This window comes from Ailuropoda melanoleuca, chromosome 13, assembly GCF_002007445.2.
Source record: "Ailuropoda melanoleuca isolate Jingjing chromosome 13, ASM200744v2, whole genome shotgun sequence".
Lineage (NCBI taxonomy): Eukaryota > Metazoa > Chordata > Mammalia > Carnivora > Ursidae > Ailuropoda > Ailuropoda melanoleuca.
In genome coordinates, this window is record NC_048230.1 from 22,032,307 (window position 1) to 22,057,918 (window position 25,612).

General features: G+C 46.2%; 1 protein-coding gene across 4 annotated transcripts; it reads right to left on the minus strand.

Annotated features, from left to right (window-relative positions):
• Positions 1 to 25,612, minus strand: CALCOCO2 (calcium binding and coiled-coil domain 2). 4 transcript variants are annotated; one of them, XM_002916824.4, is made up of 13 exons: positions 25,518 to 25,612; positions 18,400 to 18,589; positions 13,405 to 13,507; positions 13,120 to 13,253; positions 11,754 to 11,879; positions 9,036 to 9,124; positions 8,610 to 8,679; positions 7,865 to 7,987; positions 7,507 to 7,593; positions 4,699 to 4,794; positions 2,679 to 2,814; positions 1,585 to 1,613; positions 1 to 1,051 (listed from the first exon to the last, which is right to left on the minus strand). In XM_002916824.4, the coding sequence occupies exons 2-13, from the start codon at positions 18,577 to 18,579 to the stop codon at positions 878 to 880; spliced, it is 1,347 nt and encodes a 448-aa protein (XP_002916870.1). In that variant the 5' UTR covers positions 18,580 to 18,589; positions 25,518 to 25,612; the 3' UTR covers positions 1 to 877. The 4 variants fall into 4 exon arrangements, 3 of the variants coding, with proteins under 3 accessions (XP_002916870.1, XP_011220122.1, XP_034496136.1); XM_011221820.3 differs by having other exon boundaries at positions 25,417 to 25,545; XM_034640245.1 differs by lacking the exon at positions 25,518 to 25,612 and adding an exon at positions 25,369 to 25,388.

Sequence of the window (25,612 nt, forward strand, 5' to 3'; positions counted from 1 at the left end):
TTTAAATGACCAACGTCCCCAAAATCAGATGAGTTTATTTTTAGTGTTAAAGAGATTAACAACAGTTCTCATTATTTTGACTTATCCATATTCAAACTCATCTGCTCAGAAAGTTGCAGACCCAGACAGTTTCTAACAAGTCCTACTAATCATTAAGAAAGGACTTACAATAAAGGTTATGCGCGGTTATGTGCATAGGAAAGATCGAAGAGCAGAAAACGCCAGACAGAGGTATCCAGAGAGAAAGAAGGCATCCTGTGACTGAAATATTCTGTGTTCATGGTTCAGGAATAAGATGCTTCTGCTGGGAGCTGAGAAATCAAGATGAGAAACCTTTGGTATCCCAACTGGATGCGAGTTCTGTGCGGTGGCATCTGTGGGTAGTTTAATCCTATCAGTGGGAGAGAGAGCCCTGAGGAGGAAGAGGAAGACATTCTCAACCTCTGCTCAGTGAGCAGCCGGAGGGTCAGGACTGAGAACCGACTGCGAATGCGCTCAACGCCCGACCTCAAAGGGCACTGGGACACCTCGGAAACGCATCACTTAGTACTCAAGTCAAGCCAGTTGTGAATGAAGGGCCAGCTTGGTGGCAGCCCAGGGCCCTTGTCCCGGAGACCCTCGGCAGGCTGGGCACCAGAGGTGAGGATGATGGAGCTAGTTAAGTGATGTAAAAGGTAGTAACCCGCAAGGCTGGACATGCCAGCCCCCACCACTATTCTGCAGAGAATCGACTGGACTCCACGCTCGGGGCAGCAGGACTGATGAAACCCCTAGTAATTTCATGTTGGGCGGGACCGTGGGTCACAGATCTAAGTAGAAGCCACAGGTTCTAATCTATAAAAATCGGGGTACAGTGCAGAGCAGGACGCTGGGACGCTCAGAGAGTGTGGCAGAACACATGGTCTTCAAAGATCTGCTTCTCTTTTGCCGGGAAGGTCTTGTCACAAATCGGACAATTCAAACAAAGGGTCTGCATCTGCTGCTCCACGGCGCGATCGAAAAGGTCATCAGCGAAGCCTGATTTGCAGGTGGGGCATCTCTTGACGCCGAGCTGGAGGGAAGAGCATAGACGTCAGGACAGTCGTAAGCTCTCCGCGGCAGGGGCCACGTCTCCTGTGCTATTATAGCCTCAGCACGGAACACAATGCTTGGCACGTGGGAGGGGCTCTAGAATTAGAGGGTGAATGAACGACGTCACATCTGGAGACGCTCACTGAGGCTTTCTCTACCCCAGGATTGAAAGGACCTTCTATTGTTAGGGCACTCAAAGAGCTTCCAGCCCAGAAGGGGCACCGGACACACCGTGTTGGGCTGGCTGGCTGCCTAGTTCACATCTGCTCCCTAGTTCTGGCACCAAACTCAGCTCACAGGTGGAGGCCTACAGCAGAAAGCTGGCGGGCGAACCGGGCTTTCTTCTCCCCACCTCAACGGGCTCCCTCAGCTTCGGGTTTGCCCCCACTGATCCAGCTGACTTCTGGAGTTACCAAAATGAACCAGTTTCCCTACGGTTCTCCCATGAACTGGGGCAGGAAGGGGCATTTCTCAAGGATTTGATGTAGGCAGTCTCATGATTCACATACTTACCAGGCTTGGGGCCGAACTTTCCTGGATACCTGAGGATCATAAAAAAGATTTCATTTGATGAAAGAAATACCACCCCTGGATTCTCCAGCTGTGATCTAGCAGCTGGTTTCTGTAACTCCCCTTGTTCCCTTTCTCCCCACTGCCTCTGACTCTTTCTCTCTCCTATGTACCATTAACTGCTGATAGAGGGGATCTAGGTCAATGATCAAGGGAAAAGAGGAAAAAATAATGACGTGGCATTTTCGATAGCCATGTGTGTGCTATAGGATCAGGAAGAAAAAAACCTCTTTTCAGTATGGGGAAAATGAGATTTTAATAAAAACAGTCATGATTTAATAAGAAAGCAATTTGAGAATAGATTTTAAGACTGAAACCACGCAAACAGGTATTTTTAAATGAAATGCTTAAAAATATTTTCAAAGAGAAAATAAATGTGTACCCCTGCCTGATGTAAAGATTTGATTGTGACTCTTAAGAGAACACGACTGCTTTAAACTGTCCAAAGAAAGGAAACGAGGTCTTCTGTCACTTTTGGAGACATAAGAGGAAAAGTTCCCTGTTCCCTTGTCCCTGGCAAGAACAATCTGACCCTCTGTCCTTGAGTGACAAGAGTGGTTTTCATCCCCATTTCCTGTCCTCCAAACCACCCCGGGGTCTCTGTGGGGCACGTTCCCGCTACCACTGGTCAGGCCATCCGAGTGGCCGCCGTAACTGCCCATTGCTGGGCGGCATACCCCACCTCTTATGCTTCCATTTCCAAACCTTAATTAGCTTCCTCAGCTTTTTACGTGTATATCTTCTACATAGACACATTTCTCTGATTTATATATTTGGAATATAGCCACGGGACTCAATTTGTGTCTGCTGCCTCTACGCGAATGATCTGATTTGTGTCTTCTAGATTCAGATTTATTTCTCAATTAACACTTCTTGCCTGGCAATCTTTCTATTGGGTCCTCGGCTTCTGCCCAGCAAGTCTTAACAACGAGACTGGTCTTAATTAGCATCTCAGACCAAAAAAAAAAAAAAAAAAAATTTAGTGGGGGAAAGGGATGCAGGCAAAGGCCCTCTCGCTCAAATGGCAGTTGTCTTACCAGAATACGGGTTTCCGTAGACAAGTCCTGGGTTTTGTCCGGCACCTCCTTGATCTGAAGTAGGCGCTTGATATGGCAAAGAGTCAAAATCCAGACCCGTGTAACTCAGCAATCTGCTGTTCTCCCTCTTCAAAAGCTGGGGGGAGAACGTTTAGAGACACGTTGGAAGACCACAACACAGCATGGCCACAAGCAACTGGCTAGGGGGCGCCCGTTACGGGTAGTTCTCCGTGAACAGTGTGGGACCGGAGAATCCCAGGAACCGACAAATCGTAATTCTTCTAAAGGGGAACAGCAGCCTCCGCGCTCGGAAGATCTGAGGTCTTCATGCCTGAATTTAAATATATGCTGAATTTTGTTTGGATTAATGCAAAAAAATTTTAAGTCTCTAAATACATACCAACCACGGTGGGGTACAAACGTGTGTGCGTATCTGGGGGGGCAGGAGCTCTACTGAGGCTGGAGCTGTCATATTATTGGGAGCAAAATGCTGCTTTCTGCCTCCTTCCTAGAACAATTTTCTCACACAGTGTGAATATTCATCTGATACAATTTTCCCTTCTTCACGTTTTATCCTTTCAAATGGATATACCAACGGAGAGAGTGAAAGGAGGAAGGAAGAGAGGCAGGGAATGAGGGAGGGAATGGCAGAGAACAAGCTAGAAGGACACACAGCATTTAAAAAGTTCTTAGAAAAAAAAGTTAGAAAACTGCCCCTTCACATCTTAAGAGGGCTTTACTACAGCTCTTAAAAAAGCTTTCGAATATCAGATCTTTTCCTCCCTGTTGCAAACTGTGCGTGTCCTCCCTCCCTCCTCCCACCGCCCCATCAGATTGTACCAAAACAGAGATTTCAAAGTCAAGCTCTGTTTATCTAAACCAAGAGGATGAGGATGCCAGGACCGGAAACAGAGTGCTAAGGCCCCTACAGACTGAAAGGCATTGGCATTAATGACATAATCAAAGCTAGAGATGATCACTTGGGGGCACGGCCTGCAAGGCCTACAGAGAGGGGAGAGGTGGAGAACCACGGCAGGGGTCGGTCTAGGAGCACAAGCCAGCGTGCACGCACGCCTAACTTTGATGCAAGAGCAGGAAAGTGCCTTTAAGTATAGGTTTTTTTTTTAAAGTTTTTATTTATTGTTTTAAATAATCTCTACACCCAATATGGAGCTTGAACTCACAACCCCGAGATCAGAGTCACAGGCTTGTCCAGCTGAGCCAGCCGGGCACCCCCACATGCAGCTTCTCTACTTGTTGCCACCATCGTCAGTCACCCAAGAATAGCTTGTGTCTAACCCGCAGCAGAAAATAAATATTGATTGGATGAATGAATGAATGAATGAATGAATGAAGGCAGAGCATTTTGTTAGGAGCCTTCCATGGGTCCGGCACTGGCACAGACCACCACTACTGCCCTGGTTTGGTAGCAGAAGAGAAGGGAAAAGTTGTGCTCAAGGAAAGGGGTCCTGCAGCTAACCTAAAAATGACACAGGCTATCATTCCCCAAAGACAATACTTACAACAGGTGTGAGGTTAAAAGCAAAATGAATTAAGTTAGATCTTCACCAGGGCTGTTCCTTTCAAGTTGACTACTGCCACGGCAAACAAGTTTCAGTTACAGAACCAAGGGAGGGTTCGCGGTAGATGAGGAAACCAGATGAAATTTCCCCGTAGGAGCAATGGTCTCACCCACTGTCCCAGAAAGGGCTCTTTTATTTAACTTTGTAATCACCACATCTCTGGGTCACCCTGCGCCTTCTTAAAACCTTGGGGTTTCCAGGGGTGCCTAGGTGGCTCAGCCAGTGAAGGGGCTGCCTCTTGATTTTGCCTCAGGTGGTGATCTCGGTGTAGTGAGACCGCGCCCTGCGCTGGGGTCCCCGCTCAGCACGGAGTCTGCTTTAGATTCTCTCTGCCCCTCCCCACCGCACGTACTCTCTCCCAAATAAATAAATAAATAAATCTTCAAACAAAACAAAACAAAACACCTTGGGGTTTCTTCCCTGTTGTACACACTTACATCATTTTCTCTTTCCAATCTCTCTTTCTCTCTCTGCAGAACATTACAGATAATCTTGTTCTCACTCAGTGTTTCTGACAGACCAGCGTTCTCATCCTGTCAATAACAAAAAACAATCAGGATTCGGATCACATATTGTAACCTGGATCCAAGGTGGGGTACCACAAGGGGACTGCTGAAAATCTGGTTTCCCAGAGCAGTGGGACTGAGGTGGGGGAGCAGGCAGCTGGGGCGCGGAGGACGCACGGTGGAGGCGAGACTGACTTGTGGAGAAGTGATATAACAAAGTGCCCGAAGGCCTGGCCTGGCACCAACATGGCGATTTCTTTTGGTTTCACTGGTAGTGTAAGTGACCAAAGAGAGGAAAAGTCGTAAGCTTGGGAAAAGCCCCAAGACTGACTTGACTGACTTATCAGAATTAGGGATCAATGGAGCCCTATTTAACAGCACCTAACCATGGAAACAAGCATCTTTGTCTTGAATAAGCATCTCCCTCGATGTAGCGTGAGGCACTTAGGTCAGTGGGACGCCCTCCCAGTGAGGACAGGCATCTGGACTCCAGGAACACTGAGGAAGAAGGAACCCCGGAAGGCATTTATCCGAGGCTCCAAGGAACCCGGACTGAGGCCTTGGGCGTCCCGGTGTGACGGGCTGACCTAACTTCATAAACCCCACACTGGTCGGCATGCTTCCGTACTCCCCATCGCCTACCTACAGACAGACACATGCACATACCTCACAGAAACACTTAAGCTAATCCTACTAGTCCTGGTTTGTTTTTTTTTTTTCCAAGATTTTTTATTTGAACGCTGGTGCCCAAACTGCCGTGCGCTTCTAGGCGACCCTGAGGTAGAAATGCGAGGGGGGCTACCCGATGACAGTGCCGACTGCAGGCTCCCGGCTCCCCATCCCCATGGGCTCTTGCTGGCTCTTCTGGTCCTGCTTCACTTCCTCAAAAGGCAGAAATAAGAAAGGGCTCTCTGAGTCTGCATGGAAACCCGCTCGATGGTTACAAAAACCTTCCCTGAGACCCACAGCTGGACTGGGGCCTCCACTTTTCCGGGGACCCCCAGACTGGTTTCTGGCCGCACGCTCCAACCCTCCTCTTTTTACCAGAAAGAGAACTGTTTCTCCTTAACAAGGGTGGGCAGACCTCCAGGCTCGGTCTAAGAACCACGGACCTTCATACCCCCGGCTGCCTGGGCCCCTGATCTGTCACCTACCAGTTGCGCGGCGGCCCTGAGTTGCCTGATCTGTCTGTGGAGTCGCTGACACTCTTTGTACTTCTCTAAGAAACAGGCTTTCCCGGCCTCTACCTTTGCCTTGAGGCGTTCCACCTCTTGCACTAACTGCTCCTCCACTGCCGTGCTCTTGTTCCTAGGCGCCTGAAGCACAAGACACACAGTCCTCACCGTTAGGGGCCCTTGGGGCCTGTGAGGAAGAAAGAACTGAGCCCCTGGGTCTGGAAAACTACTCCACGAAAACCCAGGAGACCCCAACCTGCCACAAGGAGGTGCAAACCTTCGAAGGGCTACAGCTTTTTTAAAACAGTGATTTCTCGGCTACATCAGAGGTCACCAACTCCAACGTGCCACCAGGGGCCGGGCCAGTGACGGAGCTGAGTGAAGGAGCGGAGGGCCACGGGACAGTGGAGGCTGCAGGTGAGTGGAGAACACGCGCCCCATCTACAGGGAGCGGCAGCCACCCGGCCTGGGCTCCACGCTGCCAGAGCCTCGAAGTTTTCAAGAAGCTAGAAACACAGATTTTTTTTAAAAAATGGGAAATGTTCCCCCTTTTAGTTGTTGGTAACCAATTCGATTTTTGAAAAACACCATCTAGGTCACAGAAAACGTTTTTCTGGGAGCGCCTGGATGGCACAGCGGTTAAGCGTCTGCCTTCGGCTCAGGGCGTGATCTCGGCGTTATGGGATCGAGCCCCACAACAGGCTCCTCTGCTGTGAGCCTGCTTCTTCCTCTCCCACTCCCCCTGCTTGTGTTCCCTCTCTCGCTGGCTGTCTCTATCTCTGTCAAATAAATAAATCTTAAGAAAAAAAAAAAAAGAAAAAGAAAACGTTTCTCTGGGCTAAACTTAACCTGTAAGTGGCTGCTTTTCTAACTCTGTTCTCCTCTTGATCATGCTAGAATATCCAGTAGCTTACATACGGTAGGTAGTCCCCTGGTTGACTGAATAATGGCTGAGTGAATGAATGATACTGCATTCACTGCAGATACCGTATGACTTATAATCCCAACAGCTGGATAGCCTCCAGACACCAGGGTTTCTCATACCCTTATATCAATTCAGAAAATGGGGCTTCCTGGTACCTGGCATCACCACGAGGCCTCTTCTCCAACAATCTGTTCTAGGAATTTATCAATCAGTTAGGCTTTCATTACTATATTACTATAGCTAGCTCAGAATAATTTAGAATGATAATTGCTAATATTATATTAATTATAACAAAAATGTTGACTGCTGTAATATTTTCTAACTGTAGAGCTCGACTTTAGAATCATTCATTTGTCTGCCCCCATGATAAGAAGGGGGAAGGGGTGACTCTGGGTGATTCTTGGCTCAAGGCTCTGGTGACGACAACCCGTCATGAAGTTCTTTCAATATCCCTCTGCCATTCATCACACAGTAGAAACGGCCCCCTCTCCTAAACGCTTTGTAAAGGACAAATATCTCTGTGTCCAATGGTAAGCGCTATTCTCCTGTCTTTTTTATCCTTTCTGTCACCTGAAAATAGACCCTCTCCCTTCCTTCCCGCAGGCTCCCTCCCACAAAGCCGTCCAGAAACAGACGTGCCGTTAACTCTTGTTGTTTCTTCTTAGCAGTGGTTTCTTCCTGCTTCATCTCCTGTACGGTCTGCTCCAGCTTCTTCTGCTGCTCCCTCTGCACAAAAAACAGATGTCAGGGGCAAACACGGGCACGCACACACCGGGGAAGGGCCTGCGGCGCTAATGAGCATACAGCAGGTAGGGAGAGGAGCAAGTCCTCTCTTACTAGTTCCTGAGAAGAGCCAGGAGAGCCCTCATCTCCGATGGCTTCCTCTGAGACCCTTCCCACGGCCAGCGATAGCCAGGTATGTGACAGGGTAAAGAAAGAACCATGTATGTATTTTCTCGCAAATGCCTAAAAATGTTGCTTCCATCCGTGACTCTACCTGTTGAGTTAACGTGAGGAGGAGCTGGCTGTTTTCCTTTTTCAGAAGCTCCAACTCCTCTGTCTTCTCTTGATCTCCCTGCACGAGCTTCTCCATTTCTTTCTCTTGAGTTGACAGCTGGGCCTAAAGCAAAAACAGTGAATATAACCAAGATATAAAAGAAAGCAAACTGAACGGGAAAAATGCTGTCTAACGTACACTAACACAAAGACGTGCGTGCTCGTTGGCAACTCCCAGCTGCCAAATACCCCTCGAACGCCCACTTCCCAGCGCTCCCCCCCAGCCTGGGGGTAAGACTCGACTGAGGACCAGTCAACAAACCACTCTTTGAGGCTCAGCTTCCTAAAACCAGGAGTGTTTCAGCTGTTACCTGCTTTACGTTCTAGACTTTTTTTTTTTTTTTCATTCTGGGCTTTTGAGAAAGACTTGGCTTCAAAAGATTTTGTAGCTAAACGAACACATTTTGAAAAGCACTGGTAGAGCTGACGGTTCTCCATCGTAAGAGTTCATGATAACTATAAACTGAACAAATGATTCAGTTCCTTGTGGGCTGGGGCTATAAAGGTAATGGTGTGTGTGTGTGTGAGGGGGTCAAGAATAGAAAACCCCGTGAACCTTTAGTCCAAAGCCCTGAAAGGTCCAGTTAGGCACTCACTACAGTGAAATGCATCTTTCTCGGGCCACCACGGAGGAGTGATGGCCAGGGTAAGATGACACACTTTGGCAAAGGTTTGGCCTCACTGACCTGGAGCTGATCCACCCGGACTCCCATCTTCTCATTTTCTGAGGACACCTTCTGGTTTTCTTCTTTCAGTCTGTGAATGTGAAGAGGACTGCGTGAAAAATACGCCGATTCCGGGTCGGATGCCCCAGGCCTTCAACAATTTGAGGCTGCCTTGGCCCTAAGGCTGTGGAATTAGTTTAAAATCCACTCTTCTTCAGTCCTGTGCCGGCTTCCTGACCTCACACTGCACGTATTTGACACTTCACATGAATACCTGAATTCAGGTGACTTTGCCTTGCCATTTGGATACTAATTCTCCAGCTAGAATCATACCTACCACTGCCGCAATAGGAAGACTGTTTTCTAGCGAAATCCGGAGCTGGAATCTGACCCCGCCCCAGGGCGTCTGGAACACAGCAGACCCTCCCATCCGAGAACCACACTCACCGAAGCAGCTCCGTCTCCCAGCGCTCCTTCTGTGCCTTCGCTTGCTGATCCAGTTTCTTACTGGTGTTCCTTAAAGTTTCTAGCGCCTCCTGCAGATTGAGACGTCAAAGGAACAGACCACGTTTAAGACAATTTTTCGTATCTCAGCCAGCCAGCAAATATTAACTGAGCATTGACTCCATGTCACGCACTTATATGTCACGACACGACAGTGAACGAAACATCCAAGTAAAGGGGTTTCCATATTAAAATGTTCTTAATCTGTTCTCTCCACGAAACGCATTCACCTTAATTTCTCTTCCACCAGAGCTTGTATTTGTCCATTAACTCATTTAGCAAATATTTAATGAGTGCCTATGAGGCACTGTTTCTGCACTGAGGACACAGCAGCGAATGACATAAAGTGGCTTTTCTCTTTGAAAGATGCTGTCCAACAAATCCACGAACGCCGCATGCGTCATTCAAGTTTAGAGGCCGCATTTAAAAAAGTAAGAAGAAACATATATGCTTCATTTTACTAATAGTACATTTAACCCAATACATCTAAAATATTGCTTCAATAGGTAAGTAAGAAGAAAGTATTTTATTTTTTGCACATTCAATCTTCAAACTCCGATATATCCTTTACGCTCACGGCATATCACAAGGCGCTGTGTTTCAAGTGCTCGAGAGCCACAGGTGGCTTGTGGCCCCCGTACTGGGGCTACACATTTGCTTTTTCTTTCCCAACTTCATTCTGCACTGAAGCCAAACTTGTGCGACAATACCAACTCCTGCTTTTAGCTCCAAGATTTATAAATTTATCATCTTTTCAAAATAATTTAAAAAAACTGTAGGAATATGTACATAAAATGTTCCAACTTAATCATTCTTAGGCCTACAGTCCAGTGGCATTAAGTACATTCCCACTGTGGTACAACCGGCACCACATCCACCCACGGAAAACTATTTTCATTTTGCACAACCGAAGCTCCATACCACGGAAACATTGTTTCCTCGTCCCTTCCGCCCCCCCGCCGGCTCCTGGCAACCACCATTCTACTTCCTGTCTTTATGAAGTTGACTCCTCCAGGTACCTCATTAGGGGGATCACATGGTTTTTGTTTCTCTGTGTCCAACCCAATCCACCCAGCTAATGTCCTCAATGTTCATCCATTTTGTAGCATGTGTCAGAATTTCCTTCCTTTTTAAAGCTGAATAATATTCCATTGTTATCTACACGCTAAACCATGTGTGTCCATCTATCTGTCACTGGGCTGCCTCCACCCTTTGGCTGTTGTGAAAGATGCTGTTATGAACACGGGTGTACTAGTCTCTCTTTCAGAAAACAAGTATTATCAATCCCTCTTTTACAGGGAGGGAAACTGAAGTTCAGAGATGTTAAGAAATTTCTCCTGCTTCATCAAATAATAAGTCGGACAACCAGTCTGTGTGACTCCAAAGACGGGGCTCATAACCGTTGTATGGTCCTGGCTTCCCGGCTCTAAAACACATGGGTTTTCCTGCCCATTTTTATTGTTTGTAATTTTAATTCCTCAAAAACATGGGTTTTCACATCAAAAAAATCTGAGCTCAAATCCAAGCTCCTTTCAAAGTCATGAACTGACTGTGACATTGAGCAAGTCACCAAACCTCTCTGAGCTGCTGGGTGGTTGGGATTAAGTGAAGAGATCCTCTTAATCACAGTGCCTTAATTACAGTGCACATAGGAGGTGCTGAATAAATACTGACTTCTGTTTTCGTGACATCTAGCAGTGAGTGGGTAGGAGAGCTAACCCAAGAAGCCAGACCCTCTCATTCCTTGGCTAGAAGCTGGCAGGTGAGCTGTAGGGCTCCTGGCCAGACACTGGTTCCGGAGAGATTGTGAATTGCATCTCTGCCACCTCTGTTTGTTATCTCACTGCCTGGAATAGGCCGGTTCCATAGCCCGGACCTGTCACCCACACTTCTCAACCAGCCCGAGGCTGAGGACATCACAGGTATTTGTGTGACAGCAGTGTATACAGAGAACAGTCTGTCTGGGAGTCAAGAGAAGGGGGTCCTAACCCAGCGTGATCACTAAACTGACCTCTTCCTCTCTCCTCTGGGCCTCAGTTTGCTCACCTGTAGATCAAGGGCTCTACAGATGGTGACTGCCAAGGTTTGCATGTTCTGGAACTTCTAAGGTTATGACCTCAGTGTGATTAGTTTATAGTCCTTGGAGAAGAATCTCCTCTTTAGCTCCTTGCATTATCAACTCTCATTTGCCACCTGCTGATTGGAAGGATGTTTCAAAAGAGAAGTCGCTGAGAGTTTGGAAACCCTGCAACCTTGCTTTTATACTCCCTACTCTCTTGATGTCCACATTCTAGTTTATCAAAGCAAACAGTTTACATTCTACATAGGACTAGGAAGAAGCAGTCAGACTGCCTGGGTTTGAATCCTGGCCCCATCACAGATTAGCTGTATAAGAGGTTATGTACCCTTCTAAGCCTCAGGTTACTCATCTGTAAAATCGGGGTAATAATAATACCTATTCCAAAGTTTAAATAAAGTAATCCACATAAAACTTTTAACACTATGCCTATTCAAAGGTATTAATATAAGGCATAAGATCACAAGCAAAACAGAAGGTGGCGCTTGATAAGAGACACTATTCAGTCCTGACCTCTGTACTCCAGGTTCATGGTTTTTGTTTGTTGGTTTGTTTGCAGGTTCCTGTTTAACTAGCAGCCATACCTCCTTCTTGTGGAGTTCAGCCTGCAGGTCCGAGTTCTGCTTCTGGAGGCTGACACAGCTGTCCTTCAGCTCCTGGTTTTCCTTGCAAAGCTCCTTATTGTGCTGCTCAATTTCTTCCACCTCGCCCTACGAAAGAGCATCCCATGAATTCATGTTTGACCCTTTGTAGCTCGAGAGATACTCAAGTCCCTCTAGCGGAACATTCCCATAGGCTGGGAGGCTGAGGGTCTGGTGGATTCCCACTCACACGGCGACATCTGTGTACCCTGAACGGGAGCACCCCCTCAGGATGCAGGGAGGGGGTGATGTAAGGTGCGTCTGTATAATGGCAACACTGAGCCTGTCATTACCAAGTAAGAAAGACAAACAAAATTAAGGTCGTAAAGAGTTAAAAGGGGGAATGACAGAAGAATGTAGATTCTTCTTGCAAACACTTAGTACTGTTTGTCTCTTTTAATGGACTTAGCTCCCCGAGGCCAAGGACACTAAGTGATTTAATCAATTCTTCACTGCCTAAGGCAGTACTGGATGGAAAGAAGGTGTCCTGTGAAGTAACTGAGTAAGTGAATGAATCTCATACTCATGTATGACAGGCTCTGGGTCAGAACTGAGAGATAGGGGCGCCTGGGTGGCTCAGCCAGTTAAGCGTCTGCCTTCGGCTTGGGTCAAGAGTCCAGGATCCTGGGATTGAGTCCCACACCGGGCTCCCCGCTCAGTGGGAGGTCTGCTTCTCCCTCTCCCACTCCCCCTGCTTACGTGCTGTCAAATGAATAAATAAAATCTCAAAAAAAATAAAAGAACTGATGGGGACCCTGGGTGGCTCAGTCGTTGAGCATCTGCCTTCGGCTCAGGGCGTGGTCCCGGGGTCCTGGGATCGAGCCCGGCATGGGGCTCCCTGCTCCACTGGGAGCCTGCTTCTCCCTCTCCCACTCCCCCTGCTTGTGTTCCCTCTCTCATTGGCTGTCTCTGTGTCAAATAAATAAATAAAATCTTTAAAAAAATAAAAAAATAAAAGAACTGAGAGATACAAAGCACATCTGGTGTGTCCCTCCTCAAAGGAGCTTATAAATTCACTGTGGTGGTAAGATTGCAGATGGCCAAAATTAAGCAACTGGAAAAGTTAAGGGAATAACTGAATCCCAACTGAGTTGCAGCACTTTTAGAGAAAGGAGAAATCACTTATTGTTGTGATTCTTTTCAATGTTCCTAAGTCATTCCTGAGTAGGTTTGAGTGGGTACTGTATACATTTCTCCCAATAGTACCTGTTAAGACATTCAGTAAAGGCTTATGGATCCAAATTCCACCCTATCCTGAAATGACTACTCTTAATTGCAGGAAAGGATTTGAGGTGAGACGTTTACAGACCTGAGTGGTAACGACCAGGATGTCCTCCTCATTTTCTGGACGGAACTGGAAAGGGATACTTGCTCCCCGGACCACACCATCCTGATCCACATAGCAGAACTGGTAATACTCATCATCCTTGGGCAGGTAATACGCTGAAAACACAACATGATTTTTAATCCAAAATAAGGTCTGTTAAGAAAACTGAAAATCTGGAAATCTTTTATCTGCCCCAGAAAGCTTAAGCTCAAGGGAATTAGTCTTAGCTGCTGTCTTCAAACACGTTTGATCCAGTATTTTTCTCACCTTTGAACTGGACTTCCTGCTGTTTGGCTGATTCACTTTTTAGGTCAACAGGCAAAGAGACCCACATGAAGGTGTAATACTCACGGGTTGTCTTCCATCCCACCTGCAATGACAGAAGGCTCTCATTCAGCATCTGAACGCGCTCAGGGGAATATGCTTATTTGTGCTAAGTCTTCTTAAAATGCACTTACTTTTTATTTGTTTATGTTGAAAATACAATAGAATGAGTCCATTATGATATGTGGTACGAGGTCTGAATACAACTAGAAATTGGCACGCACACATAGTCCAGAATGCCCGGCTCAGGAGGAAATGAAAACTGACCTCTCGACACCCGGGACAAGAGTTCCAAAAATTCTATCACCACATCAGACAGAGAACGGTGAGTGACTGGGGAAAACAGTGAAGACAATTCTGGGGTTCTGAATCTGATCCTGCTACCTTCTCCCAACTGTGCTCTTAGAACTTCTTCATCATGGGGCGCCTGGGTGGCAGAGCGGTTAAGCGTCTGCCTTCAGCTCAGGGCGTGATCCCGGCGTTCTGGGATCGAGCCCCACGTCAGGCTCTTCCGTTGTGAGCCTGCTTCTTCCTCTCCCACTCCCCCTGCTTGTGTTCCCTCTCTCGCTAGCTGTCTCTATCTCTGTCAAATAAATAAATAAAATCTTTAAAAAAAAAAAAAAAAAAAAAAAAAAAAAAAAAAAAAAAAAAGAACTTCTTCATCAGGAAGTCCTTCTGACCCGCCATCTCCATGGGTCCGTCCTCTCCTGTGTCCAGGCCAGTCTTGTCACCCACACTGACCTGGTTATACTCGTGCGTTTAAAAAAAATGCTGTCTTTGAATCATGTGCTTGTGGGAGCGGAGGGGCAAAAGGGTTCTTAGATGATGAGGTAGGTCCCATATAATGGAGTCCGGTCTATAGAATTTTCATCGGTGTTTTTCTTAATGTATGCTTAATGTAGGCTTTTTGGTGACAAAGATACTGACAATAATCTGGTGGTCATCGAGGCTTCCTCTAGGTCTTGAGTGCAGTAAGTCATGTAGAATATACCTCAGAGCAGAAAGCTGGCTAAGTGGAATATACTCTCAGTAAATGTGAAGAGGGGTGAAAGATGGCTCAAATCGGATCCGGAAGATAAGGGCACACCAGAGAATAGAAAGGGAGCCATTGTGTCTTCGAGGGGAGAACACTCAGCAAATGAGAAGTGAAATTACATTTATTGCCAGATTTTGACCCTGCCTGAGCCCAGTGGGAAGAAAAAGAGCTAAAAATAAATTCCATTTTTATATATGAAGGCATCCGTGCGACGTTGCAAAGGCTACATGAAAGCTCATCAGAACATACCAGGGCATGTTTTAGTGTCTCATTAATACACACCCCATTGCTGTAAGCATCTCAGAGCCACCGTGGCCTGCGGCGGTACAGGAAGCAGGGATTTTATGGAGTCTTCATTCACATCCTGGAGTTTCTTAATGCACTGTGACCAAAATATCATCTGGGAAGGCCTGAGAATTACTGCAGTCTGAGAGCAAGGAAACAACTTCTGGCCACCTGCAATTTCTGGCCTTGGCCCCTCCCCCTGAGGGGTCCTAGTCCCGGTGGGCCTCTCGTGGCATGCCATGTCCCCTCTCTGAGCCCCTGGAAACATTTAAATGCCCAGGGAAAGGAGAACACGGAGCACGGGAGTGTGCACTAAAGGCAGGAAAGCCAACTCCCACTTCCGTTAGGCTCTCTCACTGCTGGTAGCTTTTGCTATATTGAGAAGACACAGCATACAGCACGTTCAAAAACAGTTCACAAGCGTCCTCTTGGTGCCAGGAAGGACCAGTGTCAGGACTGGTGAGGAGCTGAGGAATATGGGTGAGACTGCACTGCAAATGGTTCAGTTGATGGAGCATGTGACTTTTTTTTAATAAAAAAAAAGAAAAAAAATTTTTAAGTGATCTTTACCCCCAGTGTGGGGCTGGAACTCACAACCCCGAGATCAAGGGTCACACACACCACCGACTGAGCCCGTCAGACACCCCAAGCACGTGACTCTTAATCTCGGGGTTGTGAGTTTGAGCCCCATGTGTGGTGTGGAGTTTTTTAAAAATAAAGTTAGAAAGAGGAGCACCTGGGTGGCTCAATGGGTTGAGTGTCCAGCTCTTGATTTCGGCTCAGGTCATGATCTCAGGGTCGTGGGATTGGGCCCTGCACTGGGCTCCGCACTCAGCGTGTGGTCTGCTTGACATTCTCTCTCTGCCTCTGCCCCTCCTCCCTGCTCGCTCTCTCTCTAAAATAAATAAATTAAATCTTTAGAGAGAGAGAGAGACTACACTACCAGAATACCAGGTGAGCTTTCCAAGGGAGATATGAAAGACAACACTTGAAGTCAACTCGTAATTTTGTAATTTACCATCTGTTGTTCATATGAATTCAGCAGAATAGGAAAAAAAGCAGAAGTCTACCAATCGAACAAACCTGATCACCACTTAGTCACTGGGAAAGTCACCTTCTTGAGTATATGCATTTTATTCACTTGTGCACAAGAGATAACGCTCCCTATCTGAGGGTGCTGCTGTGCTGAGGCTCGGTTAGAACACACACACACACACACGCACACGCAACCAGAAAGACAAAGCACATCATATGTTCTCAAAAAGTTTGTGTTCTCTTTATTAGTCCTAAAACTTTCTTTCAGGCTCTGGGTAGCTGTTCACGTCAATAGCTTTGTGGACAGTGAACACGAGAGGCCATTTTTTTATTAACGGTTTTCCTTATGGAATCATGGCGATACCTCTGAAATGCATGAAGCATTCCAAATACAAAGGCATTTTTCAAAAATGTTTTTAAACATTTGTTTTTAAAAAGCCTAAGATTTTCATTTGGTTTATGGTCAAGTCCTCACTGGAAGTTGCTAAGTCCTTGGAAAATACAACCAGTCTAGGCAAAACAGAAATACAAGTTGCAAAAAAAAAAAAAAAGTTAGATTACATTTCAAAGGAAAATAAGCAATTTTTGAATTGTCCCCTTTTAAATTATCTATGTCTGCACTGTCCAGAATGATAGCCACTAGCCACAGGAGGCCATTTAAATTTATTTAAATTTTAGTTAATTCACTAGCCACATTTTAAGTGCTCAATAGCCACATGTGGCTAGAGGCCTTTGGACTAGATGGTGAAGGTATAGCTCCATTGTCGAAAGTTCTACTGAAAAGTTTTGCTACATATGAGGAAGAAAAAAACAACAATCGTCTTCCAAAATAGGAAACGCTCCAGTGCGCCAGTTTTCTATGTCAGGACATCCTTCAGTCTAACAAGTGAACACCCTGCAGTCTCAGGAGATGGCCTGATACTCGCCAGTGTCTCTCTGGTCGTCTACTATCCCCGCCTCTAAACACCAGCTTCCATGGCTCCATCAGGTATCTTGGAATTCCAAACAATTAGGGAAAAGTAACTCTATGAGGGACGTGAATAAGCACCAGGTACTTCACAGTGCAGTCGCGAATGATGTCTGATTTCAGAATGAACAACACTGGCAAATAAACACATGACATACTGAGGTGTCAAAACAAAGGTCACTGACGTTGGAACTCAGCAGTGTAAATTACTTAAATTTGACCTTTATCTCCTGTCTCTGGATATAATAGGAAGATCTGTCATTACAGGGTATGTATGTATGTATGTGTGTGTGTGTGTGTGTGTGTGTATGAGAGAGAGAGAGAGATGTGAGGGACAGAGAGAGACAAAGATGGGCGTAGAAAGGAAGGCAAAGAATAAGTTCACTACAATAAAAAAAGTAACATTTCTGTACTTGACCTGGCAGGGTGTTAGATACTAGAAGAGGTCCCTGAGGGACCTCAGAAAATTTCTATCCCTGGAAATCTTTACAAAGAAGCAAGTCATACTTGTTCAGGAACAAACTTCTTGGATGCAGAATGTCAAACCAGGTCACTTCTCAACCTCCTTTTTAGATATGTAATACTCATACTAAAACAAATTAAACACTCTTCTAAGTAAGAAAGCAATGTTTAATTAGTCACAGAAATTACATAAGGGGCCACTCATCCCAGTCAACTCATAGATGAATATTTCAAAATAGAATAATTTTAAAACATTTACATTTGGCCTTGGAAAGCATAATAAAACTTGGGGGCTATATGATTTGCCATCTTATTTTGGCTTGTGATTGAAATGAAAACTTGAGTCCCACAGCACATGTTGGTATGTGAAGGGGGAAGTAGGCAAGTACCAGGGAGTTTAGTTTAGGATTTTAAAATTGGCCCGGGGCACCGGGGTGGCTCAGTCAGATCGTGCCTTCCGCTCAGGTCGCGATCCCGGGGTCCTGAGATGGAGCCCTACGTCAGGCTCCTCCTCAGCTCTTCTCCCTCTCCCTCCGCTGCTCTCCCTGCTTGTGCACGCTCTCTCTCTCTCTCAAATAAATAAAATCTTAAAAAAAAAAAAAAGGGAAAAAAATGGTCAGACTCCCCCCACACACACACACAAAAGTGTGTGTGGGGCACCTGGCTGGCTCAGTCAGTTAAGCGTCTGACTTCAGCTCAGGTCACCATCTCAGATCGAGCCCTGTGGAAACTCCTCGCTCAACAGGGAGCCTGCTTGTCTCTCTGCAACCTCCCCCCCAGCCTCATACTCTCTCTCAAATACATAAAATCTTTTTTATTTTTTTATTTTTATTTTTTAAAGATTTTATTTATTTATTTGACAGAGATAGAGACAGCCAGCGAGAGAGGGAACACAAGCAGAGGGAATGGGAGAGGAAGAAGCAGGCTCATAGCAGAGGAGCCTGATATGGGGCTCGATCCTGTAACGCCGGGATCACGCCCTGAGCCGAAGGCAGACGCTTAACCGCTGTGCCACCCAGGTGCCCCCATAAAATCTTTTTAAAAAGGCTAGACATAAGAGGCAAAATGCTTATAACACACAGACGGTCACACACTCAGGTAACCCAAGAGCCGTCTCTAGTTCCCAGTCACTTGGCACTAATGAAGCACTTACTCTAAAGATGCCAATCCAATCCTTTCGGCGGGGAAGGAAATGCTGCGTGAGCGTATAATAGCATGTGACATCCCCTCCAGGGACATAGAACTTCTCCACGCTGTTAAAGATGACCTGAGAGAAATGACAATGATCCAGCAAGACAGCTGATGTGGGGGGATCTTCTACTGTCTCTTCCATGGTGGGCGTCCTGTTATGAGATACAGGATAGAATAAGGCTCAGAAAGCGTTGTCTGAAACGTTGGGAGATTTCTGGGCTCTCACCCAGGGAACATTCCATTCGAGGCAAGTCAGGAAAAGCAAAAGCCTGACAAGGATTGAGATCATACAACTTGCTTTCTGTTTCACTTTGAGCCATTTTGCATTCATAGCTTCCTATGCTTTAAGAACTTTCTAAGAATGTCTTTGATCTCCACCACAGACACCACCACCCTCACATACCTTTACCCTCTGCTCATAGCTTGTTTGTTCCACTCCTTCTAAATGCCTTAAATAAGCAAGGCAGCCTAGAAGAAAACAACCTGAGCTGGGAATGGTAAGATCTAGAGGCTTGATTTTTCATCCCAACGAGTCCTGTGACTTCCTGAATATCAATTTCTCTAGATTTCTGCTGCTCCATTCAGTTCCATTTATCCTACAATTATTGAGTCTTTGCACGTATGTATTAAGACACTCTGCTAGGAGCTGGGCGTGGGTGCAAGAAGAAAGGTAGGGTTGAGAGCAGATTATCTGACGTGCACCCGTGACAAAAATGGGTTCTGAAACCAGAATGGTGAAGTTCAAATTCCAACCTCACTACCTATTAAATGCACAAGCTTGAGCAACTCACTTAATCAGCTAGGCTCTATGCTCTGTTCCCCCACCTGTAAAATGGGGCTATCAACACCTATGTCATTTGGTTTTTTGTAAACATTAACTGAAATAATGTAAAGGCCTTAAATCCCTACCTGCCACAGAGCCCCACAAAGTAGAAAGATATAGAATGACAGAATAAAGTACTAGCACAGTCTGCTAGAAGAAAGGGCTTGGCAGATGTTAGTGATTTTCTTAATATTGGGGGGTGTTTTGTTTTGTTTTCTGGCAAGAGTCTTTGCCCTTGGAAGGGCCCCAATGCAATATGGCAGTTAGATGAGGAACCGAGGGGCTGACAAATGGACAGAATCAGTGCAAAACACTCTTGGGTTCAAAAGAGGGAGAGATGCAACTGGCTAGGAAAACGAAGAAGAGCGTTGAGGGGTGAGTAGAATCTTGGATAAGCCCTCCAGGAAGATAAGCCTTTGGGCAGAGGGGTGAGGAAATTCCAGGTGAATGAAATGGCAAGCATAAAAGCAACAAAAGAGAGGGGCGCCTCGGTGGCTCAGTCATTAAGCGTCTGCCTTCGGCTCAGGGCATGATCCCAGAGTCCTGGGATCAAGCCCCACATCAGGCTCCTCCACTGAGAGCCTGCTTCTTCCTCTCCCACTCCCCCTGCTTGTATTCCCTCTCTCGCTGGCTGTCTCTCTCTGTCAAGTAAATAAATAAAAATCTTAAAAAAAAAAAAAAAGCAACGAAAGAGAGAAATGCTGCCCATGTTTGGAGGACAGCAAGTAAGTTGGATCCCTATTTATTTATTTATTAAAGATTTTATTTATTTATTTGACAGAGAGAGACAGTCAGCGAGAGAGGGAACACAAGCAGGGGGAGTGGGAAAGGAAGAAGCAGGCTCCTAGCAGAGAAGCCTGATGTGGGGCTTGATCCCAGAACGCCCGGGATCACGCCCTGAGCCGAAGGCAGACGCTTAACGACTGCACCACCCGGGCGCCCCATGGATCCCTATTTATAACACTGGGGATAGAACCTGTATTTCACCTCTGCAGGTCACGGTACAAATAAAATGTGATCAAGGATGGCAAACTATTTGGGAGGTAAAAACATATAGAAAAGAAACAAAAGTCTTTTGAATTGTTGAGATCTGACACTTCCTGCCTCTCAAAAGTCATCTGCCCCATCTTCTAAATGCTCCCCGGGTCTAACATTTAGTGAGTCCACGGTCCCCAACCCAGGGTTTCATTGGGAAAGGGAAACAATACTGCGGCTGTATCCAGCAGCTGAAAGAGGGCTGTATACAGGGGACTACTGTATGATACCTTACAAATTCAGCTGCTGGAACATGTTGGAAGACTGTATACAACTCGATTTTTAAAAATAAGTACAATAACCAAAAAAACACAGCCCTTCTAGTCCTGCCTGAGCCTACTTATTTCCTGGTTTTATTTTGAACGCTAAACAACCCGGCCTCCCCTTCCAACTCATCTTCTAGTCAATTTTCCCACAGAGAAGGCAAGGGGTCTTTGGTGGCCCTGAACTGTCTAGTCTTGGGATTGCACTAAGGAACTAAGAACTGTATTAGCGTTCTGGTTTGTGACACAGTTTTGCCACATCCTTAACCTCAAACCTCAGATCAGTTTTTCTGAGGAAGGGGGAGGTCACATTCCAGTCTAGGTCAGAACTAGTTCCTCATGCAAGCTGTTGCCTGTGTGATCTCTTGGATGCTGGGAGGGTGGAGGGGTGGGCAGGGAGATTTCTCAGCTCGCAGACCCCTCTCTTTCCTAGGGGTCTCAAGTCTTACTGAGGCCGGCAAATCCCCTCCGTCCTCAGCCTGGAGCAGCATTTATCTGAGCTTGTGAAATGACTTAATCTGCTGTCTGTGCATCATAAAGAACACTCACGTAAGAGTGGCTTCAGGGCCTGTCTCTCAATGAACCTAAGTACCCAACTCCCTCTTCTCGTACTTCTTAATGCTATCACCCCTGCACACACAACATAATGCCTAGCCCAAAGTAACTGCTGATAACTGTTCCCTGAATAGGTGAAATGCATGTGAGTCATCAAAAAGTGAAAGGAAGGGGCTTTGTAGGTAAACAATGGTGTGAATGACCGTGGGGCTAATTCTTTTTTAGGCCCTGCTCTTCATTTGTTGGATACCCTTAGAGAGGCTGCTGTTGCTCAGCTTTCTCTTCTCTAGAACAGGGTGAAGACATGATAATCTCCGAGGGCTATGTCAATTCTTGGTATGGCTGGTTCAGCTGGCAGGGCTGGTGCAAGTGGCACAGTGCCAAAAAAACAAAAGGCACAGATTTGATTTCCTTAAGGACCCATAAAATTCACACTCCATCACCCACCTTCTACACACGCAAACTCTGGCAAGCGGTTTTTGCAAATGGATGTTACTCTGAAAGGCAAGACCAGCCAAAGGTATGAAGGCTTCGTACACCCTCTTTCCTACTAGAAAAACAATCAGTCTATAAGCTCGCGAACAGAACACTGAAGAAAGGACACAAAAGAACTCATGTTCTGAGGCTTGAGTGTAGGTACAGCCAGTGGAAACTAGCTCTTTTCATTCGTCTGAGTATCAAATCATCTGTCTGGAAAAGTCAAAAGTCTTGGTTCCTTGCTTATCAAAAATATAAGACTCCATGACGTTTCCCATTTCAGAGATCTCATCACCTTTCCGGGATGACTCAGAGCGCACCTAATGGCTCTCTAGGTATTTGGAATTCACTTGTTCTTGAAATAGGAAACTCTCCTCTGCTGGGACTAGGGAAGGGGTTGAGGAGGCAGGCAGAGTGGTGAACAGTCATGGCTTTGCTTCTCTGCTTCTTACCAAAGCTGAGGACAGAAAAGGCCACGGGTAAAAGGCCGTGAGCATAACCATGTTCACCTGAACGGGGTCAGCAAGAAGCTACCTCATTTAATTTTTCTTGGAAGGAAGGTATTTACTACCTTTTTTTTTTTAAGGTCAGTGATCCTTAAAATCCTTTCCTCCCTCCCAGTGATTAGGTTCCTTGGGAGAAATGGGTTCTGACAATGGTTGGGGCAATCACCTTGCTGTCAAAGCGGTCCAGAAAGGACTGTTCATGGAGGGGGCAGAGGATATGGAAGAAAAACCAGAATGATTTAAGCACCAACTTCCCCTTCTTTAACCGGTCCTCCCACTATAAAAACCTGTCCGCCATCCATTTCTAATTCTGACAATATCCACGGAGGGAAGTGGGAAGGAATAGAAAAAGAGCAAAAGTTAAATTTAGAAGCCTGGAGAGCTACGGAGTCATGAAAAAGCAGTGAGATGAATTAGGCCCCCTAGAAATCATGGGATGATATTCCACCAAATTCCCTCCTCCTACCCTCACGCCCAAGACTAGCCACATGAGGAATGAGCCAGGAAAACAAATAGGGATGTCTAAAAGCAAACCACTGAGTAGGGGGAAATAATGCAGAGTCTACAAACTGTCAGAAGCACTTTACTTGGACTCTGATTTTTTCAGCTTAGTTTCCAAAAGGATGAGGGTCCTCAGAGGATGTATGCGATAACAGACAATGTGTTTTAAAATGAGTCCCCTTGGGGCGCCTGGGTGGCACAGAGGTTAAGTGTCTGCCTTCGGCTCAGGGCGTGATCCCGGCGTTATGGGATCGAGCCCCACATCAGGCTCCTCCGCTATGAGCCTGCTTCTTCCTCTCCCACTCCCCCTGCTTGTGTTTCCTCTCTCGCTGGCTGTCTCTATCTCTGTCGAATAAATAAATAAAATCTTTAAAAAAAAAAATGAGTCCCCTGAACTGGCTTCTGGCTTCTAAGAAAACCTGACACATTTTCATCTAATGAGCTTTTCAAGCCTAATATACTACTCCCAGGACTGTTCCATGAGGGCAGAGATTCTCTTACGTTCTCCTGAAGAAAAGGAAAAGCCAATTCTACTTCCGCTCTGAGTGCAACTGTAAAGTACACTGACATGCTTTTTAGCAGAAAAATTTAAAAATATTATAAAGCTTCCCGGTTCAGATTCTAACAATGCAAATACTCAACCAAATCAATTCACCAATTTTCCTAAAGATTTTCCCCATGTGTGCTGAACCATGAAGAAGAAATAATCTTACTAAAAAATAACTGAAGTTCTACCGTACAGTATGCCCAGCATTTTTACATTTGCCTTTTCTACCAGTGGGCACATGTTTAGAGAAATGAAGACTATCAGTAGTTTATCTGGATTAGTTCACAGAAGGAAACCAATTGTGCCCAAGCCAAGAAGGAAATGCAAATCAATTCTTCATTTGAGAACAGTAAAAACAAAAGATACGCAAAAACAAAACAAAACAACCCAAACCACATTTCATCCAATTCCTTCATCTTGCTTATGTAACTTTCGAAACTAGTAGCAATTAGCAAAATGGATGAACTGATTTGGACCCTACTCCTCCCGGGGCCCTGGAAGAGACGCTTGCTCAAAGCTACCCTTAGAGAACCTGGACAGTGGTTATTATGGCCCTGAGCAAAAGCAAAGACACACAGTCACTGGTCTTCAAATTATTCAGCCACTTGCTCTAATCCAAAATTTCCAAGTTCATTCTAGTTCTTTACCTAAAATCTTTCAGAGCGCCTTAGAGAACTTGTCTACCTCCGGGAGGCTTGTAACATTCCTCATTAACAACTGCTGGGATTGGCGGCCCTGCTTGTTTGAAGCAGGCCCTCAGCCACATCCCACACCAGCAGTGCCAGCAGTATGAGGGAAGGAAAGAAAAAAAAGTTGTGGGACATGAGATGCAGGCAACCAGAAGAAACTGTGTGAAAGCCTCAACGCTGTGTCCTAATCCTCTATTTAACTTAGCTGAGATGGTACACTTTTTCCATGAAAGGGGTGACTGTGCTAACCCCTGAAGTGACATGGGTAGTGACAGGGTTTGAAGTGCAGTGGAAAGGGATCTAGGGTAAGAGCCAAGGGACCTGGGTTCCTGTCTTGGTTCTGCCACTAACTAGCTGTGACATCTTGGCTAAGTCTCACTACCTCCCTTTAGGCCTCAGGTTTCCTCATCAGTAAAATGCATGGATCAGGCTAGAAAATCTCGAAGAAACTTTCCAGCTACAATGACGATCCTAAGTGAAAGAAAAAGAAAGTGAAAGAGGTCATTTTAACAGTCTCTCTTTTCATCTAAGGAAATAAGGAACCATGGTATTCTATTAACAAGCACAAAGTGTTTGGAGAGCCCTAGATGTACCATCTGACTTGAAAGATAATACTTGTTAGTGCCATGTAACTCTCACCACCTTTCTTGGGGTCCTTTTCACTCCACAGCTGTCATATCTGCTAAAAGGTAGAGTTTCAGGTAGAGGCCCTTTGAAAATATCTGTGAAAGTAAGTCACCCGGATATTCTCTAATTATGTACTCTACATAATCTACAAAGACCTTAAAAGTCCTCTGTTTTGTACTCTACGGAATCTACAAAGACATTAAAAGTCCTCTGTTCTAGATGGTTTTGGCAATCAGGGAAGTAAGTTACAATACACAGCATCTATATGATTCTACATCAGCTCCAGCAATGGCCACTTGTTGGCTTGCATCGGGAGCAAAGAATCCAAGTGATAGAAAAAAGTTAATATGCCCAGGAGGGGTTGAAATCATATGGGGGAACATTAGCCTCCAAATTAAATTGGGCTGATGGTGGCGGTGGGGAGGGGCTTCGGGAGATCAACGGTAAAGAAGCACTCATTACACTCCAGTTGCTCTTTTTTCTGCCTAGAATATCTCCAGTTACAGGAGGCCTCATCTGAAGGAAAGGGACTTTAGGGATCAGGCCTACTCATAGCCAGGGAAACTGAGGCCCAAAGAGAAAGTAACTTGCCTACGGTGACGGGACAGAGCCCCGCCTCCACCTCGTAGCGAACAGCGTTACTGATGCCGCCGTCAAGGGCAGGGATTAAGGAACTACCAAGATCTTGGCCCGGCGGAGGTGGGGGGGGGATAGGTTTGAGGGATGCAGGGGGGTTGACGCCGTGACGTCAAGACCCCGACCCTCGTCAGAGGGGTCCCTCCTGCTCAAGGAGCCTGCCACCCGGCCACAAACACTGAAGCTCTGCCCTCCTCGGGAGAAAACTGCCCCTCAACCCTCCAAGGCCGCGGACGGGACTCCAGGGGTGCCATGACGCCGCTCGCACTTACTGTCACCCTAGAAAGATGGAAGGAAGTGAAAACCGAAACCAGCCGCACCTCTGCCTGTCCAAGGTCCTTTCTGAAGAGTGGAAGTATGAATTTGGGGAACCCGAAGGCCCAACTGCCCCTAATTGCCCTACTTCACTCCAGGGACTCACCGGGGGTAGCAGCCGGCGTCGGCGCAACAGCAACAGGGCAAGGAAAGGGACAGGGGCGGGGCTAAAAACCCAGGGGAGAGCCGATTCCCATCTGG